This window comes from Sphaeramia orbicularis, chromosome 19 (assembly GCF_902148855.1).
Source record: "Sphaeramia orbicularis chromosome 19, fSphaOr1.1, whole genome shotgun sequence".
NCBI lineage: Eukaryota > Metazoa > Chordata > Actinopteri > Kurtiformes > Apogonidae > Sphaeramia > Sphaeramia orbicularis.
Genome location: NC_043975.1, coordinates 8,788,804 through 8,809,457, shown reverse-complemented (window position 1 = coordinate 8,809,457; position 20,654 = coordinate 8,788,804). Strand labels below are relative to the sequence as shown.

Sequence of the window (20,654 nt, the reverse complement as noted above, 5' to 3'; positions counted from 1 at the left end):
GTAGTTTTACAGGCTACACTTACAAAGAAGCTTCCCCAACACTGAGCACCGAACACTTTATGACTTTAAGGCCCGCCCATAAACAGTAGACTGAGGCTGATGCAACTGTGGCTGTTTTTCCAGACTTTTGACTTAAACTACACACATCTCTAAACAGTTTCAGTTCTGATTATTTTTTGGCTTACATTTTCTTCCCTGGAGGTACAGAAGTTCACATTTGCAGCGTTTCATCCAGTACCATCCTGTGTCAGTACTTTTCCATCTGCACACCCTCTTCTGACACAGGCTGAACCTCCCAACTCTTACTATGATCTCCATTTTGCAAACAGTTAACTATGCACAGTCATGAGAAAAAGAAAGTACACCATTCTATGGTTTTGCATAGCAGGATATAGTAATAATTAAAAAAAAAAAAAAAAAAAAAAAAAAAAATATATATATATATATATATATATATATATATATATATATATATATATATATATATATATATACACACACAGCGTGGGGAAGCAAAATTTACAATATTTTGAGGCAGGGATTGAAAGACAGTGTATGACCAATTAGTTTATTGAAAGTCATGAGAATTTATTTGCCACAAGAAAATTGACATAATAGAAAATGTTTTTATTCTATGTGTCCTCCTTCTTTCTCAATAACTGCCTTCACACGCTTCCTGAAACTTGCGCAAGTGTTCCTCAAATATTGGGGTGACAACTTCTCCCATTCTTCTTTAATAGTATCTTCCAGACTTTCTCGTAATAGTTTTGCTCATAGTCATTCTCTTCTTTCCATTATAAACAGTCTTTATGGACACTCCAACTATTTTTGAAATCTCCTTTGGTGTGACGAGTGCATTCAGCAAATCACACACTCTTTGACGTTTGCTTTCCTGATTACTCATATGGGCAAAAGTTTGTGAAAAGGTATGGATAATAGTGTTAGGTATGATTATGACATCAATATATGTTTGGTTTCAAAACAATTGACGTAGTGCCTGCTGAGAAAAAAACAACTAAATGTTCATTGTAAATTTTGCTTCCCCACCCTGTGTGTATATGTATATATATATATATATATATATATATATCAGCAGAATTACTACAGCTGTAATTTATTTGGTCATTTATTCTCACTAATGTATCTATGAATCGATTATACTAATTAAATAAATTGATTTTTTTTTTTTTTATGGCACAAAGCAAATTTACAGAACAAGAATGGGATAAACATTACAAAAGAGAAATATAGAAATACATTTGAGACATGGTGGAATGATTAAACACAACTATTTCAACTATCAGAAAAAATAAATTGATAATGATCGGTTCTTGATGAAAACACAACTTCCGGGTAGTCCCATGTGACCTCTGGCGCATGCGCAGTGAGTGTCTGCTGCCATCATGGCTGCCGGGGGTTGGCCAGATTGTGTGCAGAGTTTAAAAGGTGTTATTCTGGACATGTGTGGAGTTTTATATGACAGCGGAGAGGGCGACGGGGTGGCAATACCCGGTTCGGTTGAAGCTGTCAAAAGGTGAATCGCTAAATGAGTAGAATTTAGCTTGTAGCGGGTTAACTTTATCATCTGTCGGCACCTGTTCTGCCGTAAAGTGTTAGATTTGACAGAAAAGTGCAGGTGTGTGTGCAGGACTGGGTCAGTGTGGAAGAATAACAGGTTGAGCCCAGGTTCTTTTCACTGTTTACAGGCTGAAGGCGTCGAACCTGCAGCTTCGCTTCTGCACCAACGAGACCCAGGCCTCCAGAGAGAAGTTTGTGGCCAAGCTGCAGAGACTGGGCTTTGACATCTCAGTGTGTGAGGTTTTCTCTCCTGCTCCTGCAGCCGTGTCTGTCCTCAAACACAGAGGTCTGCGGCCCCACCTGCTGGTGCACGACGGTAATACACTGAGCTGTTTGTTTTTTACCTTCAATGGCATATTAGGGCCACATAAGGAAATAAAAACACTTGTCACTACCAGAATAAAGTTTATTTGTTTTGAATGTAACATTAAAACCAAATAACAAAAAAGATGTTATATAAAAAGAAAGGAAAACATTCAAAAAGGAGCAGGATGAAGTTTAATTTATAATCTACCGTCCCCTTACGCCAGGGGTGTCAAACTCATTTTAGTTCAGGGGCCACGTAAAGCTAAATTTGATCTGAAGTGGGCCGGACCAGTAAAATACAGGGTGGGGAAGCAAAATTTACAATGAACATTTAGTTGTTTTTTCTCAGCAGGCACTACGTCAATTGTTTTGAAACCAAACATATATTGATGTCATAATCATACCTAACACTATTATCCATACCTTTTCACAAACTTTTGCTCATATGAGTAATCAGGAAAGCAAACGTCAAAGAGTGTGTGATTTGCTGAATGCACTCGTCACACCAAAGGAGATTTCAAAAATAGTTGGAGTGTCCATAAAGACTGTTTATAATGGAAAGAAGAGAATGACTATGAGCAAAACTATTAGGAGAAAGTCTGGAAGATACTATTAAAGAAGAATGGGAGAAGTTGTCACCCGAATATTTGAGGAACACTTGCGCAAGTTTCAGGAAGCGTGTGAAGGCAGTTATTGAGAAAGAAGGAGGACACATAGAATAAAAACATTTTCTATCATGTAAATTTTCTTGTGGCAAATAAATTCTCATGACTTTCAATAAACTAATTGGTCATACACTGTCTTTCAATCCCTGCCTCAAAATATTGTAAATTTTGCTTCCCCACCCCGTGATAACATAATACTATTTAAATAATGTCAACCCCAATCTTTTCTCTATATTTTACTGCGAAAAAAGTCAAATTAAACAATGAAATTGTTTACATCTACAAACTGTCCTTTCAAACAATGTGAATTACTTGAACAAACTGAAAGAATAAAAGTAATTTTAACAATATTCTGCCTCAGTTTATCATTCCCACATGTTCATTATAACGTACTGATCACAGTGGATCTGCAAACACACATAACATTTCATATCAGGCAGAATGTTGTTAAAATTGCACTTATTTTCCTGAAGACATTTCAGGTTCTTTACATTTGTTCAGGTTATTCACATTTTTTGTGAAATTATACTTTTAGTGTAAATACATAAAATATTTACATTTACAAAGAGAAAATTGTGGAGTTTTGAGTATTTATAGATTATTATGACAGAATTTACTGGTCTGACCCACTGGAGATTGTATTGGTCTGCATGTGGAACCTGAACTAAAATGATTAATTTCTTAATATCTATTTTTGCATTTCACAAATTCATCCCAAGGGCCGGACTGGACCCTTTGGCGGGCCGATTTGGCCCCCGGGCCTCATGTTTGACACCTGTGCCTTACCCCATCCTTCTACCTACCCTAAATTCCTTTGTCAGATCCCATAAGTAACTCAAACATCCTACACATATCGGACTAAATTCTGACTAAACACAAATACAGGGGTTGGACAAAATAATGGAAACACCTTAAAAAGTTAACAAAATATAATTTAATATGGTGTAGGTCCGCCTTTTGCAGCAATTACAGCCTCAATTCTCCGAGGTATTGATTCATACAACTTGTGAATTGTTTCCAAAGGAATTTTAAGCCATTCTTCAGTTAGAATACCCTCCAACTCTTAGAGACGATGGCGGTGGAAATCGACGTCTTACTTGAATCTCTAAAACTGACCATAAATGCTCAATAATGTTGAGGTCTGGGGACTGTGCCGGCCATACGAGATGCTCAACTTCATTAGAATGTTCCTCATGCCATTCTTTAACAATTCTAGCTGGATGGATTGGGGCATTATCATCTTGAGGTGAAGGTGTTTCCATTATTTTGTCCAACCCCCGTATTCTGTACATTTCAAGGATAGCCTCTGTCCATTTTGCAACAGCATTTCACATCAAAGTAAAATGTCCCTTTTGTAGCAGTAATAATACACATAGCCTATTAAAAATAAAAATGAACTCTGTCCGTTTCATAACAGTAATACACAAATCAAAATAAACTGTCCATTTCTTAGCAGTAATATACATATCAGAATTAAACTCTGTCCATTTCATCATGTTTACTTACTTTGGGGTTTATACTGTTCGATCAAGAGCGAGAGAATCCCGTAGAAACAACAGAAAAATATCTCTTCAGTTTGCTTGAGGTTTCTTCTTGTTCTTAGTTGTAATGTAAAAATTATACAAATGTTGCGGTTTCCCGGCACACATCAGCAAGAAGAGGAACGTTTACCCGGAAATGTAGTTCATTTGTATTCAGATTGAGAAGGACAGTACACACTTAGTGAGCTACAACCCCCATGAAGCATATTTCTGCATATATCTCTTCGCACATAACACTAGGTTACAAAAAAAATGTTTTTTGCAACTTGTCTAGGTTTTTTCAACTGAATTAGGACTATTTTGCACCGCTAAATCCAAAAATGACATCTGTTTTTCTCAATCAGGTCAGGTTTTTTTGCTAATTTGATTTTGAAAAATTTGATCTTCTCACAAAATTGATGATATTTTTGTGGCTTTATCAGTTGATTTTTTATATAGTTCTCACCCAAAATAGGTTTTAAGAGAAAAAAAAAATCATTTTCTAACAGGAGGTATTTATTAAGTGTTACAAACTGTAGCAGAATACTTCAGGCTTATTTTTGCAAGATCTTCTAGCCGAAGCCATTTCGTTCACCTGTAATATTAAAAAAAAAAAACATTAATCATATATTGGCAAAAGCAAAATCTTCAAAACTCGTTTATTGCAAGAAATACGAAAGAATTTTGTATCATATGATGTGAAAATGCCCATAAATGTAAGCAAAAATGTTAAAAAGCCAATATGTAGCATAGTTCAGAAAGTTGACCTGATTGAGCAAAATTAATGTGATTTTTGGATTCAGCACACCAAAATTATCCTAAATCAGCTCAAAAAACTTAAACAATAAATTTGTTGTTGACCAGTGTAATGATTTTTAGTTGCAAATGCGATGTTACAGCCCTGAGTAATATAATAGACAACACTGATGATGAATGATGACGATGATGAAGAAAACACCATCATATCCCTGTTTAATGTGTCTCTGTTCACATTATATTATACTTGTGGTCAAACTACAGAAAACAAAGTGTACACAGACTTAAAGTCACTCATGATAATCCTTGTTTAAACTCCTCACTTCAGCCTACTGTGTGTTGTACAAGTCTAATGTACATATGAGGGATTCTTTTTCAAATCATGGTCAAATATTAGACGTAGTAATACACACTGGTGCAGCTGTCCTTTTGTAGGCTGTAGCATGTCTTTTATTCAGACCAGTGGTGAAAAAATATCCCCTTTTACTAAGAAAATAATCCACTATAAGTAAAAATTTAAGTAAATATAGTTAAAATAAGAGACACAAGTAGTAATTGTGTAGTAAAATAGACTCTGTTGGTGTTTTACTGTTAAAGATGATGTTTTAGATTCATTTTTTTACCCCATTAATTTGTATTTTATATCTATATTTTATAGCCTTATAGCATAATTGCCGAAGTCATACACCGTATGGACAAAAATATTGGGACACGTTGAATTCTGGTGTTTCAGAGGTGTGGGATACAGAAAATAATGGCAAAATAAGAGATAAGATAAGATAAGATATTCCTTTATTGATCCCACAATGGGGAAATTCACAGTGTTAACAGCAGCATAGAAACATGCACATAAACATACACATTCACGTAAAACAGACAGTCATATAAATTTGAATAAAAGAAAAAAAGTGTTTAAAAAAGGAGAGTGCAAATATGCTTTGGTATGTAGTGCAATGGTTATAAATATAGAAAAAAAAATATATATATATATAAATATGGATTTGAATATATATATATATATATATATATATATATATATATATATATATATATATATCCTTATAGCTAATAATGTCATAATATAGTTTTATATTGTGATAAAAATCATTGCATTGGTTAGTTTGGTTTAAATTGTTATCATTGCTTCCAAAAATGCCTTTTATTTAATTTTTTGGGGTTTTGTTTTGTTTTTTTTTATCCATGACTATGATTTTTAAATGTTCTACCTCTAAATTTCTAAAATATTCTTTGTTCTTGGACTGTAAATGTTAATTTTTTACCACAACTAACCATCTACTTTCTTCACATGTCACTTCAGAAGATAAATCTCCCATTAAACTTTAAGGAAATATTGATGTTTATAAACTATATGGACATAATATAGTTTTATATTGGGATAAATATCATGGCATTGGTTAGCTTGGTTTAAATTGTTATCATTGCTTCCAAAAATGCCTTTTATTTATTTTTTTGGCATTTTGTTTTGTTTATTTTTTATCCATGACTATGATTTTTAAATGTTCTACCTCTAAATTTCTAAAATATTCTTTGTTCTTGGACTGTAAATGTTAATTTTTTACCACAACTAACCATCTACTTTCTTCACATTTCACTTAAGAAGATAAATCTCCCATTAAATTTTTACAGAAATATTGATGTTTATAAACTATATGGACAAAAATATTGGGACACATCATGTCTACAGCTGTAAAATGTCCTGTTCATGATAATTTGAGATATAAACGTTAATATTAGTCATCAGTATGATATTTATAGTGAATTAGACAACATAGAATTATCAACTTATTTGACTGACCTGAGTCTGTAATGAAGTTTGCTCGACTAAATTGATGCCAAATAGTTTTTTAATGAGCTGTGACAGAATTTAATAACTTTTTTTCTGGTTTGTCAGTTTCTTCGCGTATAATTCTGAACACATCTTTATGAGTTGTTTGTTTTTTCTTATGCAGGTCTCCTCCCAGAGTTTGACGGCGTCGACAAAACCAACCCAAACTGCGTTATCATCGGAGACGCAGCCGAAAACTTCTCATACCAGAACCTGAACGATGCCTTCAGGGTCCTCATCGGGCTGGAGAAGCCGGTGCTGTTCTCCTTAGGCCAAGGGTAACACAGTTTAACCACATACTCATATGATATTAGAGGAAGAAGAACAGATTTTTTTTTTTTTACTTTTTATTTTGTATTTTTAGATTTTTTAGGTACAATCGAACATCCCCAGAGACAAAGTCAATAACAATTAAAAGAAAAAAGGGGAAAAAAAACAAAAAAGTCAGGGTGCTTGTGCAGGTCTTGAAAGCCTTAAAAGGTATAGAATTTTGTGTGAAAATCTTAATGAAGTTTGGAAAACAGTCTCTCTCAAGTATGCTCAAAGGCGCTTAGCCATGTAAAGTAAATAAAAATACACGAAGAAAGCATATTAGTTACTTAGTTTTAGTTTATTTTGAATATACAACAAGATAAAGTAATCCTATTTTAGTCCTTAGAAATAAAACAGATTGCAAGAAAACATGAAAAACTGATATATAGACATGAAAACAAAATATGACTTCATTTGCATATTTGAAAAGGAATGGGAGGAACTTGCAACACTTGTATTAAAAAACTTGATCTGTCGGTTTTGGAATGATTCTAGTGAAACTTGTTTGTGTGGTAGCCATACGCTTTTGTGATTTTCATATGTTTTGAAAATGTTTCTGTCATAAAAAAACACAATTTACTGCGAGTTTTGCATTCATTCATTCATTCATTCATTAAAATAAATTTTCTATGACACACAACAGGTACAATCTCAACCAAAAAAGTAGGAACACAAGTATAAAACTACATAAAGTCAATGTCTGGGGAAAAAATAGCAATTTTGGAAAAGTTTGGAATTTTTATATGGATGAAGAGCAAACAACCTGTATTATTACACAACTTCAACAATGTAAATGAATGTACATAATAAAAATAAAAACACCCAGAATAACCTCGTAACAGGGTCCATTTCCTTTAATTCAACAGCTAGTTCAACTACCCAAGAGTTATAAATTCAAGCCAAAACATTGATTTGTAAAGATATTTTCAGGGGATACAAGGAGGAATGATTTTCAGTATTTTGATTGGTAGAATAAAACTGATTTTAATTTATTTGCCATCAGCTTTGAACCATTTGCCCAACTCATTAGAGATAATAATATAAAAGGAATTCTGATAATGAGGAACATAAACTATCATTATATGCAGATGATGTATTGCTATATCTAACAGAGTTAGCCTTAACAATATCACATCTTAATCAAAATCTAGTAAAAAAAACACAAACTGATTTTGATTTGAATGTAGGCGAGGTGTATATAAGTGTTTAGCTTCTGCCTAAGTCTGTTCAGTCTTCAGAATTCAGTCAGTTAACTTAAAATCAGCCTCATTGTTTGTATTTTTTGTATTATAGATGATGACTGAATACACTTTTGAAAAAATTATTATACTTATTTTTTATTTTTTTGATTGAATAAACTTAAACCAGACCAAGAATATCAGTTTAAATGTCCTTTATCAGATGGGTTCTGTCTGGTTTCTTCACAGGAGATACTACAAGGAGACAGACGGACTGAAACTGGATGTCGGAGTTTACATGAAGGCTCTGGAGGTGAATGTGCATTAATATCCAGCTTTAATTAATAACAGAATAGGACTCTTTAAACATGACTAATACCCTGTTCTTGCTGTGTCTAGTACGCCTGTGATTTAGAAGCTGAAGTCATTGGAAAACCATCTGCAGCTTTCTTCAACAGCGTCCTCAGTGACATGGGAATTCAACCACAGGAGGTAACATTAATGTTTATTTAACAGCAGTGAGGAGCCGCTTTAGATCAACAGGACTGGGAAAAACTGAGTGGTTTTGTTGTTTTTTCAGGGTTGAAATAAGTATACACATTTATTCTTCATTCTCTTTTCCTCAGATATAAGAAGAAAACACAGGAAATGTGTGCACAGGCTTAAAAAACACACAAAAATCAGAGCTAAATGAGTTTAAATTGGTTTATAGAAGCTTTTTTCCCATTAAACTTTAGTTTTTCTTGCCGTACATACAGGGGTTGGACAAAATAGTGGAAACACCTTCACCTCAAGATGATAATGCCCTAATCCATACAGCTAGAATTGTTAAAGAATGGCATGAGGAACATTCTAATGAAGTTGAGCATCTCGTATGGCCGGCACAGTCCCCAGACCTCAACATTATTGAGCATTTATGGTCAGTTTTAGAGATTCAAGTAAGACGTCGATTTCCACCGCCATCGTCTCTAAAAGAGTTGGAGGGTATTCTAACTGAAGAATGGCTTAAAATTCCTTTGGAAACAATTCACAAGTTGTATGAATCAATACCTCGGAGAATTGAGGCTGTAATTGCCGCAAAAGGCGGACCTACACCATATTAAATTATATTTTGTTGATTTTTTAAGGTGTTTCCATTATTTTGTCCAACCCCTGTACTTGCATATAAAGAACTTCACTAAACTAGCAGACATAATATGTATAATTTTTTTTTTTTTTTGGTTTGTTTTTATTGATTTAGTTTGAATATGGAAATGGTACAAGCTTCCTGATTGCTACTAAATGACTGCTTTGCACAACATAATGTAGAAATGAAAATTCAAGGAAGCAAAAAATAATAATACACAAAAAAAGAAAAAAGAGAAACGAGTCATATTTGAAAAGGAGTGAGAAGGAGCATAACATAATTATACATAAGAATTGAATATATCAGTTATGTGAAAACAGTTACATGATTTCTGTTTAGCTTAGAGTAAACATACACACCTTAATGTTTTTTTATTTTGTTGATGAAGAAGCAGAGTAAGCCCTCTCCTCCCACCCACTTGTTGTATTTTTTCTATATTCTACTAAAAAACATGGATTAGCAACTCACTCTTTCGTTCACATTTGAGGTGTGGGCATTGAACTGTACCCGAATGGGATGTTTTGTATGATTTACTTCTCCAAATAAACAAAGAATGGAAAAAGGAAAACAAACAAAACTACTTAAATATGATTTTTATGCATATTTAACCCCAATATTTGACTTTACAGTAATTCTAAACAGATAATCAGAATAGTATGGGTGTAAATAGAGGCAGTAATGTATGACGGCTAAAATTTGCTTACAGGTCTTATTTCTGTCTTTGTGCATAAGAAATCAATAGAAGTGAATCCCCAAAGGAACTTTGAGTTGGTAAATGCAAGTTATGCAAATTTACAGGATTTCAGTTCTGTTGCAACATGTTGATGGTCATATGAACTATGTTTTCAGCTCAAAAATGTCCAATTTCCTCACAATTAATGCTATATTTTCATGTCACAAATGGCCAAGTTATATTTGAACCGAATTTACCTGAAAAACAAATATTCTATTCTTTTAGATTCCCCAATTTTTCTTACAAGATTCTATCCTACATATCACATGTTTTATTTTTACAGGTTGCAATCTGGAGTATGGTGCTGATCCATCCTGCTTATGTTACGCCAATGCATACATTAAGAATGTCACACGTCACTGTTTAAATCAACAGTTTTCTAATAATAAGCATTTTTATACAGAAATAACAATTCTATATTGTTATTTACTCTTTAGTATGATGATAAACTATACAATAAATAATTCTGATCCTAGTTTTTGCACAGGGATCATTTGTGGAAATGGTGACATGGCTGCCGAGCATCAGTATGTTGGGATCCGGAACGACCATGTTACATCCGTCCACTGCCACATTTTGTGTTTTTGTGTCAGCTGTTATTGTTTTAGATCCACAATACTAACATTTATGAATAAGAGGAGAATTAGCAATAGTAAGTATATAAGTTTATTACTAATAAAGTACTGGTACCGACCAGAGCATCATGGGTAATGTCACGTCTGTTACGCCCCGGCCTAGGGGTTCACCAGGGCGAACATAATATGCTCAATTTGTCCCCTCCCAGCTCCCAAGGACACACGTCAGTCGAAACTAAAGTTCACAGTATTTATTTTTTAAGCAACTATAGAAGGGTTAGGGGAGGACACGGCTAAAACAGCAAACAAAATATCTTCTTGGGAGTTCACACTAAATTACCTACTCCAAAATAAATTCAATAAAAAAAATACAGAAAACTAACCTAAACTCCCTAACCAAAAAACAGGAGAAAACGGGAGAACAAAAGAGCCGGCCTCCCCTACCAGGATAAGGTTCAATTTACAAAAACTATTTACAACTATATACAATCAAATTTTCACACGAGCACATGAAGACTGATGGTCACACACAAAACACAGGGCTGAGAGCTGGCAGGAGGCAAGAGAGAGAATGAACGGAAGCTCCGGGGCCATTTTTAAAGGGGCCGGGCAATCACTCTCCACCAATCCGCTTCCTGCAACACAAACAGACACAAAAGGGCACAGCACACCTACAGGACGGGGGAGAACACACACACTAAACAGAAAACACATATACAGGGTGGGGAAGCAAAATTTACAATGAACATTTAGTTGTTTTTTCTCAGCAGGCACTACGGCAATTGTTTTGAAACCAAACATATATTGATGTCATAATCATACCTAACACTATTATCCATACCTTTTCAGAAACTTTTGCCCATATGAGTAATCAGGAAAGCAAACGTCAAAGAGTGTGTGATTTGCTGAATGCACTCGTCACACCAAAGGAGATTTCAAAAATAGTTGGAGTGTCCATAAAGACTGTTTATAATGGAAAGAAGAGAATGACTATGAGCAAAACTATTACGAGAAAGTCTGGAAGTGGAGGAAGCAACAAAAAACGTACCAAAGCTTTTATTAAAGCTCTCAAATCCAAAATCCTGAAGGAACCAAACTCATGATAAAAATTGCAGTTGAACTTGAGGTAGACAACAAAAGCATTAGAAATGCAGTAAAATATGATTTGAAGTTAAAATCTTACACAAGAACACCAAAACACTTGTTGACAACAGCAACAAATCCAACTTCAGCAATTTTTGGGAATCATGTTTATGGCCGCCTTCTAGCCCAGATCTAAACCCTCTGGATTCTGCTATTTGGGGCATTTTAGAACATGCTACCGATAGAACATCACACAGCAATGTCGACTTTCTTAAAGATACTATTAAAGAAGAACGGGAGAAGTTGTCATCCGAATACTTGAGGAACACTTGCGCAAGTTTCAGGAAGCGTCAACTCCACAGACACTATTGGCAAATGCATTTACTGATGCACCTATATATATACAGGGTGGGGAAGCAAAATTTACAATGAACATTTAGTTGTTTTTTTCTCAGCAGGCACCACGTCAATTGTTTTGAAACCAAACATATATTGATGTCATAATCATACCTAACACTATTATCCATACCTTTTCAGAAACTTGTGCCCATATGAGTAATCAGGAAAGCAAACGTCAAAGAGTGTGTGATTTGCTGAATGCACTCGTCACACCAAAGGAGATTTCAAAAATAGTTGGAGTGTCCATAAAGACTGTTTATAATGGAAAGAAGAGAATGACTATGAGCAAAACTATTTCGAGGAAATCTGGAAGATACTGTTAAAGAAGAATGGGAGAAGTTGTCACCCCAATATTTGAGGAACACTTGCGCAAGTTTCAGGAAGCGTGTGAAGGCAGTTATTGAGAAAGGAGGAGGACACATAGAATAAAAACATTTTGTATTATGTACATTTTCTTGTGGCAAATAAATTCTCATGACTTTCAATAAACTAATTGGTCATACACTGTCTTTCAATCCCTGCCTCAAAATATTGTAAATTTTGCTTCCCCACCTTGTACATATACATATAAATAGACACATTATGACCCAAGGTCATAACATGTCTGTCCACTGTCACGCCCGTCCACCAGCAAAAGTTTTCACATACACGTGCTATTCCAAATCCAATATTTCTGAAAATAGAGCTTCCACTGTCAAATAATATCAGTAGTCTGTGCACAAATGTATTAGCATTATTCCAACACAGTTCTATGCATTTATTACAGCTTTTTTTTTTTTTTTTTTGACAAATATGGCCACTCATTTGACCCCCTAAGTCAATTTTAGCCGATGAGTAAAACCTTAAGACTTCAGTTTCTCATCATTTTCAGCTTTAAGTACAAATATAAACACCTATAAATGAAGGGTTGATGTAGTTTTATGTACAAAAACCATAAAAAACACCACTTACTACATGATCATTACATACTGATTATTATAATATATGTTGGTCAAATACTGGCTGTTTTCGCTCAGTTTCTTTCTCTTCCTTTACGTTGTATGAACCTCATATTTCTTCTAAAATAATCCTCCATATGTTTGTGTGTAATTACTGTGAAACTGTGTGTAAAACCTGTCCTTTTGACCTGCAGGCGCTGATGATCGGAGATGATCTGGTAAACGATGTGGGCGGAGCTCAACGCTGTGGAATGAAAGGCGTACAAGTACGGACCGGAAAGTACAGGTGAGTTTGCAGAATCAGCCCCGAAACTGGAAATATAAGGGAAAACTGAGGATAATGGATAAACCTCATCTGAAAAAGGAAGGAATTAAAAAGTATCTGAATAAATCCACTTATCTGAGCTGAAATATGAAGATTAAACTAAGACGAAGACGATGTTTATTCAGTGAATTATATTAAAAGAGTGTATACTTTAGATTTGGACTGAACTCAGGCTGGGAATGCGTCAAAATAATTCAATTAATGTGAAAATGGTGAAAAATGCCTAAATCAAGATTATTCTGGAGACTTTCAGAAACAGAATCAGAAATACTTTATTAATCCTGAGGGGGAAATTTGTGCATTACTGTTAAAGTACAGAAAGAAAGCAACTCAAGCGCAAGGAAAAAAATAAACAATAAACAATGCTATGCAGTTATGTACTAGAAATATACAAGAGATTAATGTAACAGTTCAATAGAATTTCACGGTATAACCTGTTTTCTTCCTGTAATGTATTGATTGTTATGACATATTGTTTTAGTAAAGACAGTATTATTGACTGATGATTTGTCCTCAGGTCATGTGACCAGAAAATGATTGATTTAAGTCTTAAATCGTCCATAAGAGTGAAAAAAAAAAACAGACTCCGTCTCCTGTTTCACATAATCATTACCATAACCATAACCATTCATTTTCCCAGTATTTCATTTTTTTTTTTTACTGTTAATATGGACGTGTACTGGCAAATATTTGTGTTTCTTTGTTTTTCAACTTTTCAGGATCAGTTTGAACATATTCAGAGCAGAATATTTTCAAAAACATTTTATCTCTTGTCTTTTTTTGTTTTATCTGCGAATCAATTTTCACAGTAAAATAAATATATATGGATAAATAAGCAGGTTCTTTCTGTCTGTATTCTTTCTTTCTTTTCTTTCTTTCTTTTGTTTTTTCTGTCTTTATCTTTTTTGTCTTTCTGTTTTGTCTTTCTTTCTTTCTTTTCTTTCTGTCTGTCTGTCCGTCCGTCCGTCTTTCTGTCTCTTTTCTTTCTTTCTTTCTTTCTTTCTTTCTTTCTTTCTTTCTTTCTTTGTCTTTCCTCCTTCCTTTCTGTCTTTGTTTCTTTCAGTCTGTCTTTCCTTTTTTCTTTGACTTTCTTTCTTTTTTCTGTCTTGTCTTTTTTGTCTTTCTGTTTTGTCTTTGTTTTTCTTTCTTTCTTTCTTTCTTTTTTCTGTCTTGTCTTTCTTTGTCTCTTTCTTTCTTTCTGTCTTTCTTTCTTTCTTTGTCTTTCCTTCTTCCTTTCTGTCTTTGTTTCTTTCAGTCTCTTTCCTTTTTTCTTTGATTTCCTTTCTTTCTTTCTTTCTTTCTTTCTTTCTTTCTTTCTTTCTTTCTTTCTTTCTTTCTTTCTTTCTTTCTTTCTTTCTTTCCCTGAAATCACTTTAAAATGTGATTTACATTATATTTTAGGTTAATTTCTCTTTCTTATTTTTATTCTTTCTATATTTTCAGGTGTTTCAGTTAATAAATCAGAAAACATTCGGGGCAACATTACAAATACAAATGAATATATAATTTAAACAAAAACATTTCTTTTCTTTCTTTTCTCATCCATATCTCATTGTGTCAAAGCCAAACAACATCACCACTTGCAGATAAACATCTCACTTTATTGTAAAAGCAAAACCTAATAATCTTTTTCATCAAGATGCCGTTTTGTCGCCGTCGTCACACACACTTCTGCACCATTTCACAAAGCAACAACACTACTCTGATACTAATGTTCTCATACTTCTGTCAAAGATCAAGTTTATTACATCTACTGGCATTTCTATGAACTCAGAAACACAAATACTTCAGAAAATATTGATCTGTTTTTTGTCTGTGCAGCTTTTTATCAGTGTAAAAAACAGAAAAGTGGAATTATTGTGCAGAAATCAATGCAATGTGTTGCTGTGAAACGAAAATTACATGTCAGTAGTTAACAAAAACAGTCTTGAATGTGTCGGGTTTGTTTTGCATTTTGGACACACGGGTTTAAAGTTGAAACAGTGTGCAAAAGTGCAAAGTCTGAGAAGTGTTTATCGAGATTTTGACACCTTTGCATATGTGTGAAAACACTGTAAAAACCCTTCACAGCTTTTTTTTAAAACCAGTTTCAGTTTCCACCAGTAGAGGGTAGCATCACACCAGGAGTCAGCCTCAGAGACACTTGAACCTCCTGTCAATGACTCGATCTTCTTTCCCCCTGATTTTTTTAATTTTTTATTTTTTGTGTTTATTTTCTGGAGAATCTTCCTGAAAATAGTTTTATTCCCTCCACATGTTGAGAGCTCGTCACCCACAAGGTCGTAGTGGTGGATGGATTTATAGTCTGGAGTTCAGAGATGACTGGGCCACTGTTCACATGCTGTAATTACACACACATACGGATGATTATTTTAGAAGAAATATGAGGTTCATACAGTTCATACAGTGTCAAGGAAGAGAAAGAAACCGAGGGAAAGCAGAGAGTGTTTAACCAATATGCATGATAATATACTCTCATGGTCATGTCATAAGTGGTATTTTTAATGTTTTTTTTTTTGCATAAAACTACATCAAGCGTTCATTTGTAGGTGTTTATATTTGTACTTAAAGCTGAAGATGACGAGAAACTCCAGTCTTTATGTTTCACTCATACATTACTGCCTCTATTTACACCCATGCTATTCTGATTATCTGTTTAGAATTACTGTAAAGTCAAATATTGCTGTTAAATATGCATAAAAATCATATTTAAGTACTTTTTTCTATTCTTTTTTTATTCAAAGAAGCAAATCATACAAAGCTTCCCTTTTAGGTACAATTCAATGTCCACACCTCAAATGTGAATGTAAGAGAGAGTTGCTAATCCGAGTTTTTAAGTAGAATATAGAACAAAAATAACAGGAGAGGCATATTTAAGTACTTTTAATACTAGTGTATTAGTACTTTATGGGCTTTATTTGAGGTGTTCTTAAAAATAACCCCCTGAATCCAGTTTGACATGAAAATATTTACATTCACAAACTATATTTTCACAAAAAATGTGAATAACCTGAAATGTTTAAACCCATAAAGACCCAAATATCTACCGTAGACCAAAATATCTACTGATCTAGACTGTTTAATAACTGTTCATCCACTAATCCTATCAATACATGTAAATAACTGGTGTAAAATGCAGTTTGTCATCTTTTCACGGTCATCAGATATGACCCATTTGGACGTTCAGAGGCTCTGTAGTTACCGTGGAAACACCGTCATCTTCTACAACATTGATTCACCAGTAAAACTCATGGAGTTGGATCAATGACAGTGGGTGGAGATACTTGTTTTATGTTCAGTTAATGATAGATTTTACTGAAAACGTCACTTTTCTTCACTTTTCTCAGTTTTCTAATATAATAACACTCAACTTTAATCTGAGCTTTTATGAACATCTACATGATCAGTATATTCAATATTGGGAAATACCTGATTTTCACTGGAAAAATGCAAAATATGGAGGATTATTTTATGATAAATGGAGACAAATTACTTAAAAAATGTCAAATATAGAGAAAAACATCATTTGGGAACAACCACAAAAGCAGCACTGGGTCTTTATGGGTTAAAGAAGAATTACTGTAAACTCAAATATTGGGGTTAAATATGCATAAAAATCATATTAAAGTACTTTTAATACTAGTGTGTTCGTACTTTATGGGCTTTATTTGAGGTGGTCTTAATAATAGCCCCCCAAATCCACTTTGACATGATTATTTTTACATGTGCAAACTGTCTTTTCACAAAAAAATGTGAATAGCCTGAACAAAATACTATCATCATAACCTATAAATAATGAAAACTCCAGATTTTTCTATTTGTTTTAGTGTAAAAAACAGTTAAATTACATGAAAATCTTTACATTTTAAAAAATATCTTCACAAAATAAGAGAAAAACATTAACAAATATCCACAACCTGTAATGTTTTAAGAAAAATAGGTGTAATTTTACCAATATTCTGCCCGTTATTAAATGTTTTGTGCATTTTTAGATCCACTGTTGTCTGTAAGTTGTAATGTGCAGGTGATATAGTTAAAATTGCACTTATTTCTTTTAATAAATTTTATTTTTGTCATGGTTGTTCATGTTATTCACATTTTTTAACGTATACTTTGTAGATGTAAATGTATTCATAATATCATTTTACTGTTTTCAGTCTAAAACATAGAGGAAAGTCTGGAGTTGACATTATTTATGTATTATTTTATTGTTATTTTATTAGATCATATTGGGCCAAATGTGGCCCCTGAACTAAAATAAATTCGACACCCCTGTTGTATCATCTCTGTCCACACCCTCGTTTGTGTCCGACATACATGTTGTCGTGTACTTGTGTCGGATAAAACCAGATCAAATGATATCACCCATGTCCTGTAATTATACACAGGAGGGAACACGTGTTTAGCGCATGTGTAATCAGTGTTGTTTCGCTCTAGTGGAGATTTATAGACTGATGGAAGAAAAAAAAAGTTTATATAGTGGAAGAAACGGAAAAACACATGGCTCTTTTATTAAGAGTTATTACATAATATTTGTTCAGAAGAGTGCAGTTCCCAGGGTGGTTTTTAGACTGAGGTAAATCCAAATTTTTTAGGCGTTTTTATAATCTGTCAATAGTAGTTTTTGCATTTTTAGAACAAAATCACAGATGTTTTCGTATTGCGTGCAAAAAATAAAATATAGAATCATCTCTTGTGTGAATAGGTTACCTTACTTTACAAGTGTGTGTGTAAAAAAAACTTCTACTTAAATACTAATATGATGTACTTACCCTTTATTGAAGTATTTTTCTATTTTATTTGACTTTATACTCCTACATTTTGTTTCAAACCATCTGCTGTCCTTTTATAAAGAATCTGAGTCGAATCGTAAAAACTCAAAGTGTGTGGGAAAAATGTCAAACCCTTGGCCTAAGGAGAACGGCGCTGGCTTTTCCAGTCCTGTGAGGACCCTGAAGGCCTCACTCAGGTTCTGATACGAACAGTTATTGGCTGCATCTGCCACGACCACATGGTTTGGGCGGTTTCATCATCATGGTCCTTGTTGAAGAGTAAAGATACATGAGTTTTACTGTATTTTTGGTCATTTTTTAGCATTTTTTCAAAGTTTTTTCTTTATTTTCATTAACTGAAGCCTATTCATCTTTGTTAGAAAGATAATTTAAACGAGTGATAAACCCACTTTTATTAGTCTTTGGTTCATTTATTTGTGTATTTGGACCCTAATAGTTTGTAAAGTTTGAATTTGAACCCTCCAGGTGCTGCAAAGCTATCTTTATATTCATTTTGGCAAAAATCGAGTGGATTTCTACAACCTTTTTCAATTCCTGCTTAATTTGTTATGTCTACAGGGTGGGGAAGCAAAATTTACAATGAACATTTAGTTGTTTTTTCTCAGCAGGCACTACGTCAATTGTTTTGAAACCAAACATATATTGATGTCATAATCATACCTAACACTATTATCCATACCTTTTCAGAAACTTTTGCCCATATGAGTAATCAGGAAAGCAAACGTCAAAGAGTGTGTGATTTGCTGAATGCACTCGTCACACCAAAGGAGGTTTCAAAAATAGTCGGAGTGTCCATAAAGACTGTTTATAATGGAAAGAAGAGAATGACTATGAGGAAAACTATTACAAGAAAGTCTGGAAGTGGAGGAAGCAACAAAAAATGTACCAAAGCTTTTATTAAAGCTCTCAAATCCAAAATCCTAAAGGATCCAACCAAATCCATGAGAAAAATGGCAATTGAACTTGAGGTAGACAACAAGAGCGTTAGAAATGCAGTAAAATATGATTTGAAGATTTAAATTCTCATGACTTTCAATAAACTAATTGGTCATACACTGTCTTTCAATCCCTGCCTCAAAATATTGTAAATTTTGCTTCCCCACCCTGTATAATTACTTATGTCACAACACTAGCACATATAAGGTCCAGACCAAGGTTATTATTGTCAACGAAAACTAACGAAATAACAAAAACTAGAACTGTAAAAACATTTTCGTTAACTGAAATAAATAAAAACTATAATTCAAAGAAAAAAACGATAACTAACTGAAACTGGATTGTGTGTTTGCAAAACTAACTAAAACATATAAAAATTATGGATAAAATTCCCTTCGTTTTCGTCTTTGCCAAAGTCGGATTGATGTGAAATTGATTTATTTCTCTCAAGCAACTTTAGCTGCTGGCACCATATGATATTTAACGGTCTGTCACTTCTCGTCACTTGTGGTTTAGAGTCATTTTCTCATCCATACTCTACCTGGAAACATGGAGACTTAAGTTGGGAGAAAATAGCAGAGTCCTGTCTGGGATTTATTTGAATTCGATGGTGAAGAAGAGAAAAGATGTAAAGAAACTAAAACTAAACTAAAACTAAGCATTTAGAAAATAACGAAAACTAATAAAAACTAGCAAACCTGCTCTAAAAACTAATTAAAACTAACTGAATTAGAGGGAAAAAAAAGTCTAAACTAAATAAAACTAAACTATAATGAAAAATCCAAAACTATTATAACCTTGGTCCAGACTCCCGACGAACATTTCTCTGAGTACGACATAATTGTTTGTCGGCAGCAGCGCTTGTAGTAAAAACTTCGAGCCGATTACCTAAAATGTTCAGTTGTTGGTTGTATTAACGAACACAAGTAGCTAAATGGGACAGAAAGCAGGTCAGTAACCTGGAGGGGGCGGAGTCATGTGCATTTAAAGGGCCAGCGCTCAAAACTACCTTTCTGGTGTCATTATACGTTCATTTATTTGTGTATTTAGAGCCTAATAGTTCATAAAGTCTGAATTTGAACCCTCCAGGTGCTGCAAAGCTATCTTTATATTCATTTGGGCAAAAATCCAGTGGATTGCTATAACCTGTTTTAATTCCTGCTTAATTTCTTACGTTTTATTAACTAGTTACGTCACAACATTTGCACATATAAGGTCAAGACTTCCAACAAACATTTCTCAGAGTACGACATAATTGTTTATCAGCAGCAGCAGTTGTAGTAAAAACTGAAAATATGTCCAAACTTTGAGCCAATTACCTAAAATGTTCAGTTGTTGGTTGTAATTACTGAACACAAGTAGCTAAACGGGACAGAAAGCAGGTCAGTAACCTGGAGGGGGCGGGGTCATGTGCATTTAAAGGGCCAGCGCTCAAAACGACCTTTCTGGTGTCATACATACATTTATTTGTGTATTTGGACCCTAATAGTTCCTACAGTTTGAATTCGAACCCTCCAGGTGCTGCAAAGCTATCTTTATATTCATTGTGACAACAATCAAGTGGATTTCTATTACCTGTTTTAAT

At 33.9% G+C, this 20,654-nt stretch overlaps 1 protein-coding gene across 1 annotated transcript in view; it reads left to right on the top strand.

Moving 5' to 3' along the window:
* The first annotated feature begins 1,393 nt into the window (after positions 1–1,393).
* lhpp (phospholysine phosphohistidine inorganic pyrophosphate phosphatase) overlaps positions 1,394–20,654 on the top strand; it is a 100,117-nt gene continuing 80,856 nt past the window's right edge. The window contains exons 1-6 of the mRNA XM_030122690.1: positions 1,394–1,534; positions 1,707–1,894; positions 6,796–6,949; positions 8,411–8,474; positions 8,561–8,653; positions 13,210–13,301. Coding sequence (XP_029978550.1) covers positions 1,404–1,534; positions 1,707–1,894; positions 6,796–6,949; positions 8,411–8,474; positions 8,561–8,653; positions 13,210–13,301 — 722 coding nt within the window. The 5' untranslated portion in view covers positions 1,394–1,403. The remainder of the gene's footprint in view (positions 1,535–1,706; positions 1,895–6,795; positions 6,950–8,410; positions 8,475–8,560; positions 8,654–13,209; positions 13,302–20,654) is intronic.